Below are 25,533 nucleotides of genomic sequence, written 5' to 3'. Positions count from 1 at the left end.
TTCAATGATCTTGATTCATCTTGAATGATTTTGAGGTTTGAACTGGTGGTTGGACAAAATAAGGGTAATTGTGCTATTTTACAAACCAAACAATCAATTGATTAACGGAGAAAATAATCAGCAGATTAGTTAGTCCATAATGAAATTAATCTTTAGTTGCGGTCTGATACAAAATAGTTATAAATGAGCTGCTCCTTAACTACAACAGTAAGATTTTGCTTTTACATCAATGCATGAGTAATAATAAGGTAACAATATATTATATAGTATTACAGTCACAGGGGGCATTTATCCGCATCTAAATACTTTAGGTAGCCTATGTTTTAACTTAAGTAACATGTTTCAATGCAGATCTTTTACTTGTGACATACAAGTATTTCCACAGTGTAGCTAATAGTATTGGTACTTTTTCTCAAGTAAAGGATCTGAATACTTCCTCCACCGCTGTTTCCAAACTGTCCTGATCAGCGCAGGTGAAGTTGTGTAAGTTTGTGTGGTTGTTTCCTTTTTAAGTTCGCCAACTAGGTCATTTAGTTGATCCAAACTACATAATCACCCCTTTACATCACTCATACTAGTGCTAAATGTTTTTTTTTTTGTAATGTAGGTTTCTTTGGAAAGTTATTTTAATGCCAATAATAGTTGACTTTTAACTGAACAGATAAAAAAAGCAAACGCTGCGCACACGGAGGGGAGTGGAGAGAAAAGGAGGGGACGGGTGGAGAAAGTGGAGGAGTGGAGAGAGAAGGAGGGAGGAGTGGAGAAAATAGAGGAGGGGAGAGCACGAGAGAGGGAGGGGAGCGGAGAGGCGGGTGGTGGGAAGCCAGGAGGAAAAACATTAGCCCTCATTTCTCTTCACTTAGGGGAGATTTCTTGTTTCTTTCCAGGACTGCAGCTGGCGACGCGCAGCCCGGCCGCAGGACGCACAGCACGGAGCCAGGACGCACGGTAAGAAGACGCGCTGCCACTCGCCTTTTTATTGAACTTGAAGGCGTTAAGGTGAAGTGGGTAGTTGACATGCTGAGACGGATTTTCGAGGGGGCGGGGGCGGGGGGAGATGGAGGAGGAAGAGAGAAAGGCAGACAGACGAACAGGAAGCTGTAGTCAATGGGCCATCGTTGTCTCTTTGCTCTCACTCTGTTTTCTAGTCTCTGTCTCATTTATAAGTTCACCAACCTCTGCTGTCCTCCGGGGAGTCATGAACTTAAAAAGTAACGGAAAGAATGAAAGACTGACTTAAAGGGGGAGTAGCATACGTCCGGGTTAGGTAAAAGGAAAAGCCACTGCTGCACTTTCTTTACTTCTGAACAAATTTACACTCACCGTGGATATTTCCAGAACAACTACACTTACTTTGGTTTTGTGTTGGGTTAACAGAGCTCTCGTTTGCACAAACTTCTCCGAAACTTCTTACAGGCAATTTTTTTTTTTAACCTAAACTTTCTTTTTTATACATTAGTGTTTTGTTGTTTTTGTACAGCATTGTTCTGTTGCCAACACTTTCATTCCATGTTTTCGCTCAGAAATGAAGGTTGCAGTCTGTAGGGTGTTACGTCAAGATGACTACACCTTTGTTTGTGGGAGTAGTGATGATGTGAAAACTATAGATACTTAGTAAATTGTGCGGTTTAGCAGTGATAAATGATGAGTAATTTCTATAGCATTGTACAGCGAAAGGTGGTGATGTAGACTACTTATTCATATCCTGTAGCCTATCCATTAGTGGGTGCAGATCATTTTCTATTCAGGGCTAACACATGACAGTAATGTGATGATATTAAGTTGTTAACTTATCATCTGTGACTTAAAGGAGACATTACAACACAATGGTGAAAGAAATACTCAGATATTTTACTTAACCTAAGTAAACATATAGCAATAGGTCTACTCCAGTGTAGAAATACTCTGTTACAAGTGAAAGTCCTGCATTCACAATGTTACTGAAGTAAAAGTGCAAAAGAATTAGCATCAAAAAACACTTAAAGCACAACAACTAAAAGTACTCATTATTTTGTCCATTATATTGGATTATAGCCTAATTATTGATGCATTAATGTGTTTACTGTATCACTTAATGTTGCAGCTGGTAACGGTGGAGCTCATTTAACAATTGTATGTACTGTGGGTAGCTAAATCTGTTAAATACATCATTTATTAGTTGATTCATATTTTGTATTTATAATCTCAATCCGCCAAGTAGCTAGTAAATAAAGCTATCAAAATAAAGTAGTAGTGGAGTAGAAGTATAAAGTAACAGAAAATGGAATTACTCAAGTAAAGTACAAGTGCCTCAACAGTGTACTTAAGTACAGTAAATGAGTAAATGTACTTAGTTACTTTGCACAGCTGAAAACACATGGGTTTAGCAAATAAATACAGGGACCCCTTGAATGTCTTTAATACAATACATTTTAATTAACCCTTGTTTTATGTGCCTTTATAAAATCATCACTATTTTGTGTGCTGCTATGACATGTTAGCATTCTTTATACTGGGGTTAGGTACATCCAAGTGTCTTTAGAGACTGAGTTTATTTCTAAAGCCACCTGAAACATTAAAACATCCGCTTCTCTTCTTCTAGCTATTACTTTTCATACCTATAGTCATGCTGACATCTCTCAACTGGATATGCTGTAATGCTGTAATTTATGCAGAGAAAAGGAAACACATCTGTTCTTAAGCCTCAGTGCGTTTACATGCAGTTTAACAATCTGATTATATTCGGTTTAAGGCAATACCCCGGTTTCTTAAGCGCCATGTAAACACGATACCCCGGCTAAAATTGGAGTTCTCGTATCCTGGTTAACAGACCTAGATAACTCCTTTAGTAACTGGACTATTTGTGAATGTATACAGTACTTAACCAGGTTAAGCTCGGGTTATGCGTCAGCGCATGCTCCGTAGGTTATTACTGCCACTCCCCACTCTGCTGCAGTGGTTTTGACCAGATATGGAAGAGAGCCAAAAACAACAGCAACAACACAACCTTTAAAGGAACACGCCGACTTATTGAGACTTTAGCTTATTCACCGTATCCTCCAGAGTAAGATAAGTCCATACATACCCTTCTCATCTCCGTGCGTGTCGTAACTCTGTCTGACGCACCTACCGCTAGCCTAGCTTAGCCCAGATCCTGGAGATAACCGGCTCCAACTAACCTAGTGCTCCCAATAAGTGACAAAATAACGCCAACATTTTCCTATTTACATGTTGTGATTTGTATAGTCACAGCGTGTACAAATAACAACGTCACATGAGACACAGCCATCTTCTAACCGTATACAAACTGGGAACTATATTCTCAGAAGGCAAAGCACTGCTACTTGGGCGGCGTGATTTGCTCGCAGCACCTGAGAAGCCCCGTGGTGAGGAGCAGAGAGTAACAACGGTGCTTTTTAGGTGTTGCGCTAATCACTCCACCCAAGTAGCAGTGCTTCGCCTTCTGAGAATATAGTTCTAATATAGTTCCCAGTTTGTATACGGTTAGAAGATCTGGCTGTGTCTCAGGTGACCTTGTTATTTGTACACGCTGTGCATATACAAATCACAACATGTAAATAGGAAAATGTGAAAACGTAGGCTAGATGGAGCCGGTAACCTCCAGGATCTGGGCTAAGCTAGGCTAGCGGTGGGTGGGTCAGACAGAGTTACAACACGCACAGAGATGAGAAGGGTATGTATGGACTTATCTAGCTCTGGGGAATACGGTGAATAACCTAACGTCCCAATAAGTCGGCGTGTTCCTTTTAAACCCACTGAGGACTTCGACATGGGTCAAGTACTATCAGGAAGACCCATTTCTGGACGGACGAAGAGAAACATTTTTTCTTGTGTCAATTGAAGGACCTAAATATACAAAGGTCAACTGAAAGAAAAAGCCTTATTCCGACCAGTTGTATGTTGGCAGAGCGTCACCGTACACAGTACCGTAGGTAGAGTTACTCCCGTCATTCATCTCATTCTTCCCAAATCATGTAGGCTATACGGGGAAAACTGGCATAACGGGTTATTCACACAATAACGGTCATCGTGAGGTGACAAAACGGCAACTTGATAGTTAAGTTTAGGCACCAAAATGAATTGTAGAAGACAAAAAAATTGCTGTTTCCTGGCTTAAAGTGTTGTGTGTTCCCCCCTAACTTTTTCTGGGACACGAACTCTGCTCCCCATGTTGAAAACCCTGTGTTTTTGGGCCCGTCCATCCACTCAACCTCCTCCTTACTCGCATTGTCGCGTTCTTATACTAGGTGCTCCAGTCGCTGCCTTACAGCGGCAGTTAATGCGGGTCTAGTCTCACATTGCCAGACCTTCCTCCACAGCGCTGCGGAGGAGGGTCTGGCTACTTGCTCTGGTTTACTGGCATGTCTTTAAACCAATCACAATTGTCATTGGCGGAGCTAAGCGCCGGACGGAGCCCCGGTGCCTCTGCAAAATAGCCTCAGGAAGAAACTTGTTTTGGTGGAACATGTGTATGTTCAAATTTGTTTTAGTCGTGCAACAGAAAACTCAGATTGGACAGATAGTCTAGCTAGCTGTCTGGATTTACCCTGCAGAGATCTGAGGAGCAGTTAACCATAGTCCTCATAAATCAACCGGAGTTTAAAAATCCAAAACAAAGAAAGCGAAAGGTAACAGACAATCACCAGACACCGGAGCAATCCCGGAAGTGGAACATTGTGGATATAGACTAATGTGGGACTTAATAAATACGTGGAATAAATACAATTTACAGTGCATTACTTTTTGTAGCTACTGTAAATGTACGAATGGTTAATGAGAACAGCCAGCTGTACAGCCTACAGTATGACACCCTCTATCCTTAGACCCTTGATGGAAAGACTGGAAGAAACCAGAAAGAGCAACATTAATATTTTTACATAATTGTATGCCAATCCATTGAGTAGACTGAGATATTGATATTTCACAGGATTAGTGAAAACTTAAACCTGGTGGTGGCGATAAAATAAAAGTCAGGGGATCACCAACGTCAGTAGGATTCATCCTCTGGGGAACATGAATGTTTTTACTAAATGTCATGTGAATCCATCAAGTAATTGTTGAATTATTTTAGTCTGAACCAAAGCTGTGGACCAACACACAAAACAATAGAGAAAAAAAAACTGTTTATGACAAAAAAATGTATTAAAAGTTAAAAAGGAGAAGTATTTTACAAAAGCAACACACTGCAAAATGAGGAATTAATGTGGTCATGAATCGGAGTGTGGGAACAAGTTGGAGAAGAAGTAAGATGAAGTAAAGGTTGTAGAGGCAGATTGTATGTGTTACGAGCAGAAATAAACTGCATCAGTTTGGTTAATTAGACAGAAAATGAGTGATAAAGTAGAAACTCAGCAACTTCATCTAAACTCAACGTTCTGACAAGCTCATGCAAAGTAAATCCTTGAATCTGATCTCAATCAATAACTTCCAGTGGTGCATAAAATTGAGTCTAAATGAATCAAAGTGCAACTTTGTGTCGCAGCTTGAAAGTTGTTGTTTGTTAGATTGATATGCCGCTGTTTCTGAGTCTTTATTGTACATGAAGGAGATTATTAAGATTAAAAGGTCAATCAAAATGTCAGGGTTTTATCGGGTAAGATGAGAGGAGAAGTGGCTCTGTGGCCTGAGGGGTCAGGTGAATTATTCAGAGGTTGTGTTTCGGGTTTTTTGGTGCGGCGCTCGACACTGTATTGTGTCATAACTGACACAATACACTGTGTCACACTGCATCTCAGTTTTCCATTCTTGCTTTGTCAATGTTCATCAGTGGAGAACGAGGTCTTAACAGGTGACATCTCTATTCATCCACGCATCAGAGTCACAAATCACTTCAGTCTTTAATGTTAACAAAGGCAGAATTCTCTCAACGTGCAAGAACTTTTCTAGCCTGGCTCCGCCCTCCTACTTACTTCCGCTCAATTTTCATTTCCCTTCAGTACTCTGTCTGGGTTTGCGGTATATTCTTAGGTTTTCTCCGGTCAAATATTTGGCGGTCCAATCAGCGAACAGAGGGAGTGGCTGAGAACGACGACATTGAGGACGTGCACTAGAAAGATGTGAGCGAAGCCATTTGGTCCATTGTGGCAGCAATGCTGCCGAATATCCAGAAGTTAAAGCCCGAGCAAGAACAATCTTTGCTGAGTTGTGTTGGTGGCCATGATGTTGTGGCACTCCTCCCCACAGGGTTCAGGAAAAGTTTGATTTTCCAGCTCCCTCCGTTAGTGGTGAAGGAGTTGGCTAAGGCTAACGCTAGCGATGCTAATGCTAAATATAAGCCGATAGTTGTTGTCGGTCTCCCCTCTTGTTGCACATGCGCGTGACATACGTCACGACCAAATGTTAGCGATTGGTTATGGCAGATCCAGAGTGGCTCTGGGCAGATCCAATAGTTTTAAACTTCAACAGAGTACCCGCCTTCAAGGAAGTTAACACTTGTCAATGGAGAGTGGCCAGACTCTCTGTACAAATGAAATGTACGAGAGTCTGGTAGGACCAGGCTAGAACTTTTCTCCCAGTGGTTGTATTATTTTTGATTAGGACTTATTTTCTTTTTTTCGGACATGTATCAGAAAAAAATGAGAGAGTTTGTGAGCTGTGACTAATCGTGTGATCATAACTTCACAGAATATACTTCCTCATTTACTCACAGTTAGATTTACTGAGAACGCTGTTATTAATCAGTAACCCACAGGTTTTAGTGGAACATGTGTACGTTCAAATTTGTTTTAGTCGTGCAACAGAAAACTCAGATTGGACATATAGTTTAGCTAGCTGTCTGGATTTACCCTGCAGAGATCTGAGGAGCAGTTAACCATAGTCCTCATAAATCGACCGGAGTTTAAAAATCCAAAACAAAGAAAGCGGAAGGTAACGGACAATCACCGGACACCGGAGCAATCCCGGAAGTGGAACATTGTGGATATAGACTAATGTGGGACTTAATAAATACGTGGAATAAATACAAATTACAGTGCATTACTTTTCGTAGCTACTGTAAATGTACGAATGGTTAATGAGAACAGCCAGCTGTACAACCTACAGTATGACACCCTCTATCCTTAGACCCTTGATGGAAAGACTGGAAGAAACCAGAAAGAGCAACATTAATATTTTTACATAATTGTATGCCAATCCATTGAGTAGACTGAGATATTGATATTTCACAGGATTAGTGAAAACTTAAACCTGGTGGTGGCGATAAAATAAAAGTCAGGGGATCACCAACGTCAGTAGGATTCATCCTCTGGGGAACATGAATGTTTTTACTAAATGTCATGTGAATCCATCAAGTAATTGTTGAATTATTTTAGTCTGAACCAAAGCTGTGTTTATTAAAAGTTAAAAAGGAGAAGTATTTTACAAAAGCAACACACTGCAAAATGAGGAATTAATGTGGTCATGAATCGGAGTGTGGGAACAAGTTGGAGAAGAAGTAAGATGAAGTAAAGGTTGTAGAGGCAGATTGTATGTGTTACGAGCAGAAATAAACTGCATCAGTTTGGTTAATTAGACAGAAAATGAGTGATAAAGTAGAAACTCAGCAACTTCATCTAAACTGAACGTTCTGACAAGCTCATGCAAAGTAAATCCTTGAATCTGATCTCAATCAATAACTTCCAGTGGTGCATAAAATTGAGTCTAAATGCATCAAAGTGCAACTTTGTGTCGCAGCTTGAAAGTTGTTGTTTGTTAGATTGATATGCCGCTGTTTCTGAGTCTTTATTGTACATGAAGGAGATTATTAAGATTAAAAGGTCAATCAAAATGTCAGGGTTTTATCGGGTAAGATGAGAGGAGAAGTGGCTCTGTGGCCTGAGGGGTCAGGTGAATTATTCAGAGGTTGATTGTTTCGGGTTTTTTGGTGCGACGCTCTGGGCTCGACACTGTATTGTGTCATAACTGACACAATACAATGTGTCACACTGCATCTCAGTTTTCCATCCTTGCTTTGTCAATGTTCATCAGTGGAGAACGAGGTCTTAACAGGTGACATCTCTATTCATCCACGCATCAGAGTCACAAATCACTTCAGTCTTTAATGTTAACAAAGGCAGAATTCTCTCAACATGCAATAACTTTTCTCCCAGTGGTAGTATTATTTTTGATTAGGACTTATTTTCTTTTTTTCGGACATGAATCAGAAAAAAATGAGAGGTTTTGTGAGCTGTGTCTAATCGTGTGATCATAACTTCACAGAATATAATTCCTCATTTACTCACAGTTAGATTTATTGAGAACGCTGTCATTAATCAGTAACCCACAGGAACAAGGTCAGTGCATTAGCTTCTGTTTGTTTATTCAACCTAGTCGTCGGTTAGATCAAAGCTGATTCTGTTGTCCAGGTCTGGGGCGGTGGCAGAAGTACTCAAAACCTTTTGCTTAAGTCAAAGTACCAATACAACAATGTAAAAATACTCCATTACAAGTAAAAGGCATACATTCAAAAGTCCAAAAAGTGAACATACTTGGCCCCTGTGACTGATACATTGTCAGATATTACATTATTATTTTATTGTTACTGATGCATCAATGTATAAGCAGTATTTTACTGTTGTAGCTGCTCGAGGTGGAGCTAGTTTGAACTACTTTACATAAAGTTCAGTTTAGTTTAGTGGTTGCCAACCTAGGGGTCGAGCCGCTCTAAAAGGTCACGAGATAAATCTGAGAGGAATTAGATGATAGATGATTAATGGGAGAAAAGAGAATGAGACAAATCACAAATGATACACAAATCTATTTATTTTTTCTCTAATATTAGCTTTTTATGAAATATTGGATAGTTGTACCTCCTTTGGGCCTCTAACAGTTATTTAAATTAAACCATGTGAGAACTTTAAAGGAAATGTATTTCCGGAACTGGAACTGCTAACAACTCATAGACATCTGAAACTTAAAACCTTAAACCCACTGTGCGAGAAGTTTTGTATTGTATTTTATGAGCTTATCACATGTTGGAATGTAAAATATGAATGTGTAACTACAGTTGTCATATAACTGCAGGGTAGTAGGAGTATAAAGTAGCATAAGAATTATTTAATATAATATATATATATAATATATATTATTATTATTATATATATTATTATATATATATATATATATATAATAATAATAATATTGATTAAATGTATTTAGTTACTTTCCATTACTGCAATTGTTAAAACATTTAATGAAATTAGTATTTTACAGTGGTGGAATTAGCAGGTAATTGCTGTGTTGTATGTTACATTATACTAATTTCTAAGAAAATATGTGTAAGCTGCAACTATAGAATCCTAATAGAGACTACATGCCTTTTTGCCCTGTATAAAATGAATGTGTTTTTGGCTTTTGTGGTCAAGGTTCATAGCTGAGGCTATAAATTAGCGGAAAAACCACCAAGCCAAAGCAAATATAGTTTGTATGGTTGAGTGGCACAGAAAACAATAAAACAGAAGGCACCATTAGCCCTCACACAGGAAGGCGAAACCCAAAGTTGTACCTCGGCTCAGAATCTTCCAGTTATGAGATATTTACCATTTAAAATTTGGAGAATAAAGAAACTCCAACTGAACAGAATTAGAGAATTAGAGTGCTTCTTTGCATCTTCTGCATCAGTTTTGCAGATGATGAGTTCCAATTTGTGATCAAATTAGCAGGTATGAGCTAACGGTACAAGTTGCTGTTAACTGATTAGGGATGGGTACCATTTGAAGTTAATAAAAAGATACCTGCATTTTGGTAATAATGCCAAAACAATCAATACATATTTTTCTACAAAACCTCTTTTCCGTTTAACAAAAAGAAGCCAAAATAGCCATGTTAAATGTGGTCTAAATACAAGCAGCAGACAAGAACATTGTCCAAATAAAATAGTGGAAAATTGGTGATTGAATGGCATTTAATGCCACCTTTTGGTACTCAACAGTTTTCCATACTCAGTGTAGCCTATTGATTGAGACACATTTTGGTGAGAGCTTAAAAGTCCTACAACCGTCCGGTATTTGTTTTGGATTTGCAGAAGCAAACATGCCTTATATTTTTGTGCAATGGAGCAGAACATAATCTGTCTGCATTCTCTGAATGTATAACAGTGTTGTGTTCACAGATCATACCAATGTGTTTGTATGTTTTAGCCATTTTACATTTGATTTAAAACAAATCCGTTTTTGTGGTGCAGTCTTTAATTACATCCCAGATATAAGAGTCTTCTGCCAAACAGCAATGTTTTCAATGCAAAGAACTACCACATAGCTTGTGAATGCAACGTTTAGCTTGGCTTGGCTTCCCAACAAAAGCTATGTTCAGAAACCAAAGCAGATTTTGAATCTTGCACCATTTGTAAGATTTTGACCACTGGACCGTTTGCATTTATTTGCCCCAAACATCCAATGTACCAACTGTACGTTAGCTGTACGCTAATATTGGCTAGCAACAAACATATCGGACATGTCTGTATGTTTGTGTTCAGCTCAGCTTTTGACTGAACTCAGAACCTTAAACTCTGGTTCTCTCTGTTATTTCCCTCCAGTCTCTCTCTTTTTTCCTCTCATCTCTGTACGTTTATGAAGCCCAAGAGATATGCGCATTTTCAGCTCGCATGAGCACGCGTTTGTGTCTATTCTACTTGTGCCCCGGGCTAATTCATGTCTATTTTTGCCTTGTCCTGTGGCTTGTATTTTAACCGTTTTAACTGCATTTTTCATTCATCCGTTTCAGACTCATTTGACGGAACAGACACATTTCTAGTATTTTAAGCAATCAAGCTGTCTACATAGGCTCAGGCTGTGTAACAACTAGCATTTCACTTGCGCTATACATAGGCAAATGTGAACCTAAATGCAGTTTTAAGTCTATGTTCTTCTGTTTTACAAGTGCTACAATGATCTTGTGGCTTCTGTGGGTGACCTACACTCAATATTGTCCCTGAACGCATCCTGTGTAGACAGAGATAGAGTACTGAAGCTGCTGCTCTGTTAAAGTGGTAAAACACAGTGTAAGAGGGATGAAACAACAGGTTGACAGTTGGCCATTGGGCAATTTTGGGCCTTTTAAATGTCATCAACTCAGACAACTCAAGAGCAGGTAGCATGCACTCTGCAAAAAGTGGGTTTTCAATAACAATCTCCAGCTCCACCACAGACCATAGACCCTGAGCTCAGGGTGCGAGGTTGTGAGTTCCAGTTGATATGTGGTTGAATTGTGGGCAGGTGAAATCCAGAGTATAGGTTTGACTCATTTCTGTACTTTATGTATGACCTAGATACACCATTTTTCATAGAGTAACAATACATGTAGGCTTTTACTAAAATCCAACAGTCTAAAAATAGTTTGCTTTAAATCTCTGTAGCGTTGTTTTAACTGTCCTTAATCACTGAGCATCTTTAAGGTGCCTTCAGATGTTGCATTGTTATTTTTTCTCTACAAAACACACTTTTTAATTTGACAAAATAAGCCAGAACTAAAACAATTTTTTAATTAACATTTAATCAACAACTATTTTGGTGGCCAATTTATCGTTTAAGTAATTTTTTTTTTAAGTAGAAACTCAGAAATCCCTCTGAGTTGCCTCACAGCCCCGGTTTTAATGGAATACTGTAACGAGCCCTGTTATTCACAGAAGTTGCTGTTTGGGTAAATTAACTTGCTATCGCTGCTACTTCCTTCAATTGTCACAGCAATATATTTCTGAGCTGAAATCTGAAGGTAGATATGGTAAAACAACATAGACGCCCAATTTTAAGTGTTTCGCAAAATCAACAGTACTAGTGTGACAGTTCTCACAGGAGGGAGGTTTGCTTGTAAAGAACAGTTGGTATTTCAGTTTTGATTCTGTGATATTGTGCAATATTCCCCTGCTTTCCTTTAAAAGGTTGCATTGGCCAATGATCTGAAGTATTCATTCAACAGGATGTACTGTGTAAGACAGAGAGAAGCTGACGGGGAAATTCTGAGGACACAATAAATGAAAGTCCAGGGCCGAAACTAACAGCTATTTTCATCATTGATTTACCTGCAGAACATTCACTTGATTAATTAATTCCTTGGTTTGGTCTATAAAATATCAGAAAACAGTAAAAAAAAAAAAAAAAATTGACATGATCAAACGTCTTCTTTTAAAATCAAAAGATATTCAATTTACTATGATGTAAAACATGCAAAATAATCCAGCTCTACCCTTTTGAGAATCATCACTTTTGGCATTATTGCTTAAAAAAAGGCTTAAATGATCGATGTATTATTAAAATAGTTGCAGATTAATGTTCTGTCGACCAACTAGCGGTTAATTGACTAATCGCTGCAGCTCTGCTTTACTCTATAGGCTTTATTGCTGAGTTGCTCTGAAGAATACAGTGAGGACTGCCATCTATTATTAGCTATGGCAGATTGATAAGACAAGTACCTGCTGATGGAGATGCACCAGAAAACGTAGGCCTGGTAGATTTGGGAATGCTGAGCGCTCTAAAAACTAAACCAGGTCTTTGTATTTTAGGATTTCTTCTAAGATTTAAATAAAAACTTCTCTGCAAGGTTTCTGTAGGTTTCACAAAAGCACTGTTAGAGTTTTTGGATAGCAGTCAATGGTCTCTGAATTAATCCATGCCCTTAAAGGACAATTCCGGCGCAAAACGAACCTAGGGGTTATTAACTGTTGTGTACCCACTCTGTCGCTCTCTGGGACATGTTTTCATGCTAATCGAATGAGTTTGGAGCTTTAACGAGGCTACCGCGGACCGCTGGTTAGCTTACAATGTCTCCATAGACAGTATGGGAATTCCACGTTGCACGGCGTTCGACTAGTCATGACTGGTTTCCAAGATGGCTCCCGCAAGTAAACATGAACGCGACTGTCTTTATAATCTATCTTTTTAATAAATAAAAATAAATCTGTACACTTACAACGTTGTCAATGCTTTGGTTCACATTTAGGGACCCTAATTATGCTAACGTTAAAGCCTTTTTAGTGCTATTAAATAGCGATTTAATTTGAGTGTCCCCATGCCCTACATACTAGCATTGTAAGCTAACCAGTGGTCCGCGGTAGCCTCGTTAAAGCTCCAAACTCATTCGATTAGCATGAAAACATGTCCCAGAGAGCGACAGAGTAGGTACACATCAGTTAATAACCCCTAGGTTCGTTTTGCGCCGGAACTGTCCTTTAATGTTTGTGGTCTGAGAAGCCTTTAACGTTTTAAACTCTGTTTATTCGGAGAGCACAAGAAGCCATGAACAGCAACTTTTAGAAACGTCTGCCCCTCGACTCCCCTCTTCTTGTCTTGGAAACACAAAAGGGAACTCTTTCTCCTCTACACACCTTTCTCTCCTCCTCCTTGAAAATAGACCTCATTTATCCAGAGCTTTGTTTGCTATTAGACAAAACACACAGAGACAGAGGAAACATGCTGAAAATGCAGCAGCTGTGCTCATTGGCTTATCTGTTACTGTAGGTTGTTGTGTGATTGGCTGATCTACGGAAACTTTTATGCAACTCCAATCTTTCCCCTGTTGTTTCAAGTATTTGCGACCTTGTTCAAGTCAAACACAACATTCAGTACATCACTGTGAGAGCTGTTTTCTTTTTCTTTCTGTGGGAGGTGTGCGTTTCACGTCATGTTGTTGTTTTTGATAAGAACAGTGGTTTGGACATGGGTCAAGTTGGATTTAAACTGGCTTCTGAAGGTGGGGCTGGACTACAGCGTGTTTCAGGGAAGATAAAATAACGCTATTAATTATGGTGACTCTAATATGCTTGAGGACCAAATACAGCATGTTAGGCCCTTAACATGCATGCTTTCACCAAATAAGCTTAAAAATGTATTATTCCTCACTATCTGAGTGATATTCAAACCCAAGACAAGAATGTTTGTTAAGGCTGCACAATTCTCAGAACTTGAATTTGAAATACAATTTTGGATTTTAAACTAGGGCCGCAACTAACAATCATTGTCTTGCTTGATTAATATGCAGATGACTTTCTCAATTAACCAATTGATTGTTTTGTCTATAAAATGTCAGAAAAAAATGGCCATCAAAATGTCCTATAACCGAAGGTGGTATCTTCAAATTCTTCAAATTCAAAAGTTTTCTTAGACAAGCAGTCCAAAACCCCAAAACACAGAGACCATACACAACACAAAAGAGCTCTTTAGCAGGCATCTGTCTGTCTACGCACACACTCAGAGCAAAAGGTTGTTTCTTTCAGCTGCAAACAAGCGGTCCGTTTTGATAACAGAGCACTGTTCAGCTTCAGTTTGAGAAACCAGAGATCATTAATCGGACAAGACACCCATTCATCTGCGTAACCTCTGACCTGTTGAGCCAGTCGCAGGTGGCTGTGACACGGGATACTGTTACCCACCTTTGTTTCTCTGGAATAGCATTAATTCCAGTGTTTGCAGCCTTCACTTTAAAATATAAAATGGTGTGTGTGTGTGTGTGTGTGTGTGTGTGTGTGTGTGTGTGTGTGTGTGTGTGTGTGTGTGTGTGTGAATAAATGCAGAGACAAAGAAGTAGGATATTTTCAAAACGTCAGCGGCTTTAATAGATAAAGGTGGTTTAAGTGTACTCGATGTACCCACTTATGGAACAGTTTTTAACCTTATGATATATTATAACACCACAAATACCATATCTGGATTGAGCTCAGATGTAGTTACACTTCAAAGTGTTTTAACAAATATAATTAATATAAGGACATGCTACCAAAGTTGTTGTCAGCAGAATACCATGTTTACAGTTTATTGAGATCTTACAGTAAAGGACTATCTGTGTTTGTTTTATGTTTTCGCCCATAAACTAGGCTAAATATCACACGTACTTTGTTTTGATGGTTTTGATACTTTGTTAAATGTTCAAATAACACCAGCTTACCCTGGTTCTGGTGTTTAAAAAAGTATTCTGACACAGGAGATATTACATGCAGGTAACAAGCAATAACTTTCACTTTACTTGAGAGCTGTGTTAGTCCTACCAGCATCCCCATAACGATTTCACTGGAAAACAGTTTTGGTCTCTGTCTTGTGTCATCGCTGTAGTAAAGCCTGGAAAGTCTGAGTATCTGCCAAAACCAACAAGAATGTGAAACTCTGAAACAACTCCCCAATACTCAACAGTGCACACCATTTTGACATTCAAATTTAAAGCCTAGTTAAATCTTCATGATGACTGCAGTGAGTTTTAAAAGTCAGTTTTTTTCCTTTAAACCAGGCTGGAGACACCTCTCTGTGTCAGGTCACATTAGTCTGTGTTTGTCTGTGGAATAAACTAGGTGGATAATTTAGAGTGAATGAATAGGTGGGCTGTTTGCTTAGGGGTCTTTATGGTGGGACTTTGTCAAAGAGTGGATGGTGGGCGGTTACAAGTGTGTGTGTGTGTGTGTGTGTGTGTGTGTGTGTGTGTGTGTGTGTGTGTGTGTGTGTGTGTGTGTGTGTGTCTCCCTTCAGTATATATAGCTGTGTTAAGCATGCAAGTATGTTTGCACGTAAACTAAGACAAAACTCAAAAACACCAGAGGGAACATGTGAACACAGATAAATGCACACATAAAAACTATTATGCAGACAAAACACACTGTCATGTGTGTGTGTGTGTGTGTGTGTGTGTGTGTGTGTGTGTGTGTGTGTGTGTGTGTGTGTGTGTGTGTGTTTTCCTGTTAAAACACACACATTCTTCAACAAACACATGTAGTTGGTATTTATAGCTCCAGCACTGACGTCACCTTGGCAACAAACTCTCAAAACCACCGCTTCCTGTCCGGGAATCCTCAGCATGGGCAGACAAAACATACACACACATGCTTTTTCCTTAACTTGACAACATTTGCACTTCATTAAGTTCTTTTCTCTGGTGAATTTTGTGAAATAGTTTGTGGTTTTTGTACAATTATCCCTGTTTTTGCACAGACGCAAAAACACATATATTATTATATATATTTTTTCTAAACGTCTAAAATTATGACAAACCTTTCTAAATTATGACATAACTTTCTCATTATCACGACATATGTACCGAAGTATTCAGTTTTAACAAAAAACTTGTTCTCATTATAACAACATATAGCATTACAGTATGTTTGCACAGAATCAACATACTCTTGTTTACAGTCAGAAGTGGAAGAACTACTCGGATCCTTAAAAAGTAGTATTACCTTTTCTGAAAATACTCATTACATGTTCTGATTCCATAATTTTACTTAAGTATTTAATTAATATAATTACAAAAGTATTATCAACTAAAAAAAGTACAAAATGTATCAAAAGTTAGAGTACTCAATATGCAGAAAGGCTCCTTCTGTTTTTTTGCCACTAACGAATACATATAAGAGTATTTTTATGTTGCAGATCGTCAATGTGGAGCCAATTTGAGATACTTTGTATACTGATTAGCATAGTACTGCATCGCATCATATGTGTTTTTGCAGGACTGTAACTATATGTGTCAATAAAATCTAGTGGAATAAAAAGTACCATATTTGCCTCTGGAATGTAGTGGAGTAGAAGTATAGAGTAGCGGAAAATTAAAATGATCAGGTATATCAAGTATAAGCATGTAAAAACTTTACTTAAGTACAGTAACCTACTTTAGTAAATATACTTAGTTATGTACTAGGAGCAAGAAAGGAGTAAGAAAAGAAGTTTCAGGGAAGAGCTCGTATATTTTGTCCTGGAAGTAAATTAAGAACCAGGGTGTTTTTTTAGTTTTGCTGCTTTGGATGGGATTTATTGTGATAGTATATATTTTATATAATTGATTTTTATATTAAGGCTTTTATTGTAATTACTTTACATGCTGTTGTGTAGTTTAAATCTATGAATGTGCATCATATATAATGAGATGGTTTTGTATGTAAAGTTGGCAGATAAAAGTTGTGCAGTGAAAAGTACAATTTTTGCCTCTGAAATGTAGTGGATAGGAGCATAAAGTCGCAGAAAATGGTAATGCTGTACATAGGTACAGTACTTGAGGAAATGCACTGGTTACACTTTGGTTTGCAACCCGGGCTCCAAGGGGGTCATGACTCCAAGTTTGGAAACCACTGGCTTGGAACAGTTAATTAGATTCAGCATTTGGGTTTCGGGCCACTGATAAAGAGCTGTGGTGCGTGGCACGCAACAACCACAGGTGACTACTGATGATTATTGGCTTGGCGTGTCAGGGCTGTAAGAGAAGAAGCCACTATAATAACAGTGGCATACCAACAGCCACTTTTCGGCTGAGACATGGCTCTTCATTTCAAACTCTTACTGTCAGATAGAGCAGATAGCTGAACAAGTGGATGTCTAGCCTGAGATTGGAGCCTCCCTCTGAGTCACTCTGCCCTACATGGAAAAAACATTAAAAGGTCTGAGGGCTGATGCAAACCTGAAGTAAGAACGTTTGGATTAAAAGGGGGAAGTGAAGGCGGATAAATAGCTGTGTAGTGGCACGAACGTAAACAGACTTGAGCTGTTGTGGCTGTTAAACAATGTTGAGTCTTTCCCTACTCTTTTCTTCTTTACTTTTTATTAAATCTTTGTGGCTGTTTGTTCAGCATGTTCCCTATATACACACTCTCATGTGTTGCAGTTACCACACCTTCCTCTGTGAATGCTCATTCTACTCTCCAGTTCTGACATTTTTGACATTTAGATCAATGACAAGTGTAAATGCTCTGACGTCATTGGTTTCATCTCAGCACATCAATGAGAAAGAGAATATTTCCAAAGAATGAAATTGAACGTATTGTTTCAAAGAGGGTCGTAAATGGAGAATGTTTGTAAAGACAACTCAATGCTGCAAACTGAACTCCGACGAGGATGGGATTCGAACCCACGCGTGCAGAGCACAATGGATTAGCAGTCCATCGCCTTAACCACTCGGCCACCTCGTCTTCAGTAACTGACTATTTAAGGCAACAATTTACTGAACGCCCACTGTACCTTTTAATGAGAAACCATTTCGATATTTACACCCTCTCTACTTGGTCTGATAGACTTTTCCATTTAGAAATAAAAGATTTTTTAAAAACAGCTGTACTGGGAACCTAAAACCTGCTGTAACCTTAGTTTAAAAAAAACCTTAGGACTGGGGAATGATTACCTCATAGAGCACATTACGGAAAATGTCCTAATGGCAGCTGGCAGGCATTAAGTCATTTACACTTTAACAGCAATGATGTTTAACCTCTACAGTTTCCAGGAGAAAGCCGATGTTTGACGTAAACAGTGTGGGGTGTGTGTGTGTGTGTGTTGATTTCCTGGCGATGACAATATTAGGTGACTCAGATTTATCCCTTTGTTCAGCCATTATGTAACAGCTGTATCTTCTTCTTCACAGACTGGTATGATGGATAGATAGCAGGAAGAAGAGGAGGAAGAGAAGATGTCGTTCTTTGGCATGGACTGTTTCAGGAAGAAAGAGAGAGGTAAGATGGATTTCATTCAGCCACATTTTTTGATTTATTAAGTTTTCATTAAAGTTTTGAATAAAGTGCTCAGAAAAGAATTGAACATTTCCATGACAACTCAGCAATTCCATCTGCTGATGAAGCGATATTATTGAAAGCTCCAAACATGCAAAAAAAACTGTTCAAATAGATTTACATTTTTTTTCTTTTTTAAATAAATGTATTAAATAATACAATGTAGCTTTTGTTTCCTGCTACAAGAAGACACAGTAAACAGGTTGCTTCTGCAAAGTTAGACAGTTAAAAATGCATATAGAAAATTAAAGAACAGGGCTACCTGTATCTCCCAAATCCACACTGAATACTACTTAAACTTCTAAGCAGGTTTTTAGGCCTGTAAAGTGTTTTCACACTGGAAAAATTACAAAACTAAGTATACTCAAACCAGACAGTAGGCTATAATATACTTTTAAAAACACAAAATAAGGTTGATGTTTGAGTATGCTATTCTATTCTTCGATGCCCAAAGGAAATAAAGAAGCTTGGAAAACTATATATATTTCAAAATTTCAAAAATTTCAAAAGATAAAAGCTGGAAATGAGAGTCGCCAGGGTTACGGAAAAAAACTACTGGCCCAATTTCAATGAAACTTGGTGGAAGGATAGCATTAGCCATTTTAAACCAGATCCAAATCACGGGGCAGATACACAATTTATTTTTCCACTTTCGTAAAATAATGAGATAGCGCGAATGTGTTGCATTAATGTGGTGTCTAAATAATTTTAAAAAATTCCCGCCTGGGAAAGTTCACACTGCATTCATATTTTAAAATAGGGCATGCCTTGGCCTTAAAGGTGCAATATGTAATACTGACAGCTAGTGTTTAAAATAGTTACTGCAGTTCAAATTCAAAATACTGGAGAGAGTCGTCCCCCCTGCCCCCTCCTCCCCAGACTCGAAGTTCACGTTGGTTGCCAGGCTGAGACCGGAGCATCCAACAATGTTGCCATGTGCTTGTATCACATAGCCAGACATTACTCCACAGCACAGCAGAGTAGCTAACGTTAGATGCTGGCTATATTGACCTATATATTATATAATCATAAAAAGCCCATGCTCATGCGGAACTCTGTAACCAACTGACAGACACACTTTTTCGGCTTAGAATTACAGTAGGAACTGCCAAAAACCCATCAAACTCGCCTTCCTCTTCACACGCCAGACGGACACACTTCCTCGGCTTAGAATTACAATAGGAACCGTTAAAAATAACACTACCTTGTTGTCCTTTTCCACACGACTGAAATACACACTTTATTGGCTTAGAATTACGGCAACAATCGCTAAACACACTGCAAACCTCTCTTCCCGATTTACAGACCCCTCTCTTGGCTTAAAATAACTAACTGTTGTCGGCTACGGCTGCTGAACAGGCTACACGTTGTAAACATCTTTCAAATACATCTCCAATATTTGGCTTGTTCCGTCTCTGGTCACGCACCTGTTAGAAACATGGCGTTTTTTTAGGTCGGGTAGAATCTATCTCTGTTAATCCAGTTCGTTTGTTTGCTGCATTCATGGCTGTACTAACGTTACAGCTGTAGTGCGCTGGGTTTACGTTTTTACAGGTATATCTGGCAACATGGCCTGGCTGTCAAACTGGGCAGTTGATAACAACACACAGGCTAAAACACAAACAGAAATTCCGTCATATTTCAAAAGGAGAAAATACTGGCATTAGCATTGTTGTCAGAAAAGATAGTATTTCAACTTAGCATGTTTCCTTAATATCTGATTGGATTTATTACAGTAAATATATTACATATTGGACCTTTAATTATTGTTAACATATGTGCCAACGTATGTGTTCCCAGTGTTGGGGTTAGGGGGTTTGTTTTCTATTATGCATCTGTACTGTGATGTGCTTTGGATAAAACGTATAGAAATCATGATATCAGTACATAAAAATTCAAGATGATAATTTCTGTCTGTCTTTTCAAATCAGAGCTGGAGAGGAAACTCTGCGCCAACGACCGCGAGTACAACCTCTCCTTTAAATATGCAGTAAGTATTAATATGTGATGTTGTTTGTGACTCTTGCACTCACACATTTTATCAATTTGAGGTTCTATTGTCCTCTACAAAACATCTAAAATAGAAGGGGATACAGCGGATGCAGCCCACTTACCTAATAGACAAAACAGCTTACTACCACATATCAGTCAGTATCAATATTTACAAGAGAAACTCTCCTTTGGGGTGTGTCTTGCTGCTTGAGTGTCTGGCTGTTATCAGGAGACTGCCAAAGTCAAAGAGTTGAGGTTGCTTCTGGTTAAACTCTTTCTCCTCAGTTTGTTCTCTGTGTTGTTGGTCATGGTCAAAACTCACTATAATATTATATTTTAAAGAAAACATAAATACATGGATAACTTGTTTTAGTATTGTTAACATGCATGTTGCTGTTTTCTGATTGGGTTTAAAAGGGTTCCTTTTGCCAGTGAGTTGTGTAGATGCCCTTGTACTTGCAGCAGTTCCGCATACATGCAAAAAGAGGTGTCGCTTCTACAAAGACAATGACTATGTTTACATGCACATAATATTCAGTTTTTTGCCCTTATTCCAAAAAAGATGATATTCCGACTGTTTACATGGCTAATGAAATTGAATATTCCATTTATATTCCCGTTTACATGTAGCAGTGCAAAATACGTTTTTTCCAACAGTGGCGGACTTGTTGGACCGTGCGAACACAGCGTCCCTCTTTCATTTCTTCAACCAGATTCTTGAAAAGGTCGGCGTAGCGATGTTTGCTCATATCCAAAAACCTGTTGATATCCAAGTCTTTGATCATGTTTAAAAGTAGCTGTGTTTCTCCTTCTTATCCAGTCTGCAGCCTTGCAAACTGTTGGCTGGTTGGTTTGTGTACAGCAACCATAGCAACGCACAGCGCTGACCATAAGCCGTAAACAGGCAAGAGGCCGTAAACTGGGCGTAAATTGCGGTAAAAACCCTGACTGAGACGCATATTCCGAATGCGCTGTCCAAAGAATGCCTCTAAAACCCAAATAATGGAGTATCCCACGTCTTAATTGGAAAATGCTACAGTATATTCGGAAAAAGGCCTTATTCGGAATATCCAACCAGAATATGCTGTTTACATGACCTGTATCATATTCGGAATATTTTCATATTCGGAATAATGGTAGAATATTGGTGTGCATGTAAACCTACTTACTATGTGCTATGTCTGTATGGGGGATGATTTTCTTCAGAAAGGAAACATTTAAATAGATTAGTCAAAGAGTTGAGGTTGCTTCTGGGTAAACTCTTTCTCCTCAGTTTGTTCTCTGTGTTGTTGCAGTCAAGGTTAAAACAATAATATTACATTTAAAAGAAACATAAATACATGGATAACTTGTTTTAGTATTGTTAACATGCATTTAGTTGTTTTCTGATTGGGTTTAAAAGGGTTACATTAGCCAGTGAGTTGTATAGATGCCCTTCAACTTGCAGCAGTGTCGCATACATGCAAAAAGAGGTGTCGCTACTACAATGACAATGTCTGCTATGTCTGTATGGGGGATGATTTTATTCAGAAAGAAAAAATGTAAATAGCAATTTTTCTCTACTACGATTAATCCGTTACACATCCTCCATAAAACTGAAACCAGTGGAAAATACCAAAAAGGGTGTAAACATTTCCTGAGCATTTAGCCTCCTGATAAGATCCACCTGGCACAGAGCCATTGCTTCCCACCAGATTACACTCTCATGAAATTCTCAAGGATTTTTCTTCACATAACAACAACCTGAAATGCCCAATGAGTCAACACACATTTAGACGTGCTTTACTTTTCCGTCCTCTTTTGTGTCTTTTGTTTGTGGAACTAACCTCTTTAAATGTGCTTGCGGCACTTGTTTACGTCAATGATACATTCATTTATAAACCCCTGGACTTCAATAGCTCAGATGTGTTTCAGCAAGATTTCTGCTCATGTTCAAAACTTTCTGCACATTCAAAACATATTCCACATATCTGTGTTTTCTGTGTTCTATTTTTCAGAACATTACCTTTAAAAAAGTGGTGCGGACATGTCCCCAGTGTAAATGACACCTACAGTCATGTGAAAAAATTAGGGCACCCATGCTAAAGTTGACTAAAAAGAGGAATAAAAAAAATCATCTTTTGGAAATTGATCTTAATGCCTTAATTAAAAAAATGAGGAAAAGTCCAATCTTTAAGGACACCAGTTTTCTATGTGAATGAATAATGTATCGTAAATAAATAAATGTTCTTCCTTAAAATACAGGGTGCATAAGTAAGTACACCCCTATCCTATTTCATTGATCCAGGATACTATGCATCCTGATAAAGTTCCCTTGGCCTTTAGAATTAAAATAGCCCCACATCATCACATACCGTTCACCATACCTAGAGATTGGCATGGGGTACTTTCCATAAAATCATCTCTCGATGCAAAATCAAACCAGCTATTAGGCTAACTGAAATAAAACCATGGCAATTTTATTTATTATTTTTATGTTTTAAAAATCTGTAAATTTCCGTGGGTAGGGCTGCATGGGCGTGGTAATGTGGGCTGGTGTGGCTACAGTGCCAGGGCTGTGTGGGTGTGGGTGTGGGTGTGGGTGTGGGTGTGGGTGTGGGTGTGGGTGTGGTAGTAAGGAGAGAGAATGGGAGAAGGAAGTTTGTGTGAGGTGGACCTGGTCACCACAGACCCAAATGTTCTCAGCTGTTGCTACTGTCATATGCTGCACTGTCTCTTCATGTGGCACATTATTTATATTATAACAAGGTAATGCAATGTGTAATCAAGTGATGACTGATTAACAGTAATGTAAATGCTAAATGCCCTAATACCTGTTGATACTACAACAATGCAAAGTATAGGCTCTTAACCTTGCAGTTTTGCACATATCATGTAAGAATCAATTTCTCCATTTCTTTGCACAAAACTTAGGGCTGGGCAATATATCGATATTATATCGATATCGTGATATGAGACTGGATATCGCCTTAGATTTTGGATATCGTAATATCGTGATATGACAAGTAGTGTTGTCATTCCTGGTTTTGATGGCTGGATTACAGTAAAGTGATGTAATTTTTTAACTTACCAGACTGTTATATATTTTCTATTATTTGCCTTTACCCACTTAGTCATTATATAGCTATACATTAATGATGATTATTTATCAAAAATCTCATTGTGTAAATATTTTTTTGTAAACGCCAATTGTCTACCCTACAATATCGCAGCAATATCGATATCGAGGTATTTGGTCAACAATATCGTGATATTAGATTTTTTCCATATCGCCCAGCTCTAACAAAACTCTCCAGAAAGTGCCATTTAATGGTTTATTTTTCAAAAAAATGTCAGCGTCATGGGTGCGGCATATATTTTCCTGCTTTTTTGTCCTTTGCCAATCACACCTATGCTCTGTTGCCGCTGGAAATACCTCCGTATGTCCTTCTTTTTCGGCCGGACATCCGTTACCTTCCGCTTTCCTCTTGTTGGAATTTTAAACTCTGGTCGATTTATGAGGACTATGGTTAACTGCTCCTGAGTTTTCTGTTCCACGACTAAAACAACTTTTGAAAGTACACATGTTCCACCAAAACAAGTTCCTTCCCGAGGCTATTTTGCAGCTGCACCGGGGCTCCTGTGACGATTGTGATCGGTTTAAAGACATGCCAATAATCCAGAGCACGTTTCTCTCCCATCCCGGAATGCTCTGTGGACTACCCAGACCCTCCTTTGCAGCGCTGTGGAGGAAGGTCTGGCAATACGAGACTACTTATGACCAAAACAGAACTAGAGAGCAGATTAGGGATCCTCAGAAAATATCCTTGAAAAAATATCTGGGTTATAGCTTTGTTAATCTGTAAAAGTTGATCTACAGGAGAATAAATATGTAAAAGCAATACAGAATGCTTGAAAGCCTTACTGCATTATATTAAATAAAGTTCTTGGGGGAGAAACATTTGGAGTTGGACCACTTTCGATGTGAACAAGTCAAGCTTAAGAAATGCTTTGCAAATGTTTTATAAGGTGTAGGTTGTACATTCAATACGGTGGACAGTCCATCTGTCTGTTAACATTAACACCCTGACATGAAATTCTGGCCTTTTGAATATTCAAAGGAACACAAACATAAGCAAACATTTGTTCAAGTCATGAATTTGATTACCCACCATGCATTACATTTCTTTTATCCAAAGCGACTTACAATTGCTATATATCAGAGGTCACACAACTCTGGAGCAACTACAGGTTAAATGTCTTGCTCAGGGACACATTGGTTGATGTATCACAGTAGGAATCGAACCCAGATCTCCCACACCAAAGGAATGTGTCAAATCCACTGTGCCATCACCATGCTTCTGTCTTATTATGCCGGATGCATAGAGACAGATTTCCATTATGAAGGTTTTATGAATTCATATAAACACAGTGTGCACTGGCCTAACATGTAGAGTACCAGACTTTATTTTTCTACTGGTGATTGTCTGTTTGTAGCCAGTTTACGTCACCAGCAACCCGGCTGTGTTTTATTTGTTTTTTTTGTTGTGCTATCATACAGTGTTTTGCCTAAGATTTGGCTGATCACTATTCACTACTACACACTCTTCTCACTAAAATGTAAAGCTTAAAATATCTTGAAAAGGTCCATATATTAATTTAAATGACATTTATTACACATATGGATTTAATAATAATCTTATATTTCTCTCACTTTCTCCATTCCTTTAAACCCCTTCAGACGAACGCCATCAAGACCTCCAAGTACAACCCCTTCACCTTCCTACCTCTTAACCTGTTTGAGCAGTTCCAGAGGATTGCTAATGCCTACTTCCTGTTTCTGCTGGTGCTCCAGGTGAGGAAAACAAACACACATTTAAATTACATGCAGGAAATATACAAGCAAGGCTGCCATACAACTGTCAAGTAAATTGTATGTAAAATGTTGTTGTATGTGAAATATATGCAAATTAAACTTGCATCTCAGGTTGGTTAAAGACATTTGTGTGTGTGCCAATGCTAATGTAGCTAATTTCAGATTGCTAGTGCAGTAGTTTAGTTCTGCTAATTAGCTTTATGCCCTGGAAGCTTATCTGGATGGTAGCTTTGTTCCAGTAACGTTA

General features: G+C 38.6%; 1 protein-coding gene and 1 non-coding gene across 2 annotated transcripts in view; one reads left to right on the top strand and one right to left on the bottom strand.

The window, feature by feature from the left end:
* Window positions 1-793: 793 nt before the first annotated feature.
* Window positions 794-25,533, top strand: part of LOC116054383 (phospholipid-transporting ATPase ID-like) — a 56,866-nt gene continuing 32,126 nt past the window's right edge. Inside the window, exons 1-4 of the mRNA XM_031305913.2 lie at window positions 794-948; window positions 18,295-18,382; window positions 20,371-20,429; window positions 25,152-25,265. Coding sequence (XP_031161773.2) covers window positions 18,340-18,382; window positions 20,371-20,429; window positions 25,152-25,265 — 216 coding nt within the window. The 5' untranslated portion in view covers window positions 794-948; window positions 18,295-18,339. The remainder of the gene's footprint in view (window positions 949-18,294; window positions 18,383-20,370; window positions 20,430-25,151; window positions 25,266-25,533) is intronic.
* trnas-gcu lies at window positions 17,767-17,848 on the bottom strand. The gene has a single exon. It is a non-coding gene; the product is annotated as a tRNA-Ser (tRNA).

This window comes from Sander lucioperca, chromosome 2, assembly GCF_008315115.2.
Source record: "Sander lucioperca isolate FBNREF2018 chromosome 2, SLUC_FBN_1.2, whole genome shotgun sequence".
Taxonomy (NCBI): domain Eukaryota; kingdom Metazoa; phylum Chordata; class Actinopteri; order Perciformes; family Percidae; genus Sander; species Sander lucioperca.
This window is presented reverse-complemented; position numbering and strand designations above follow the sequence as displayed.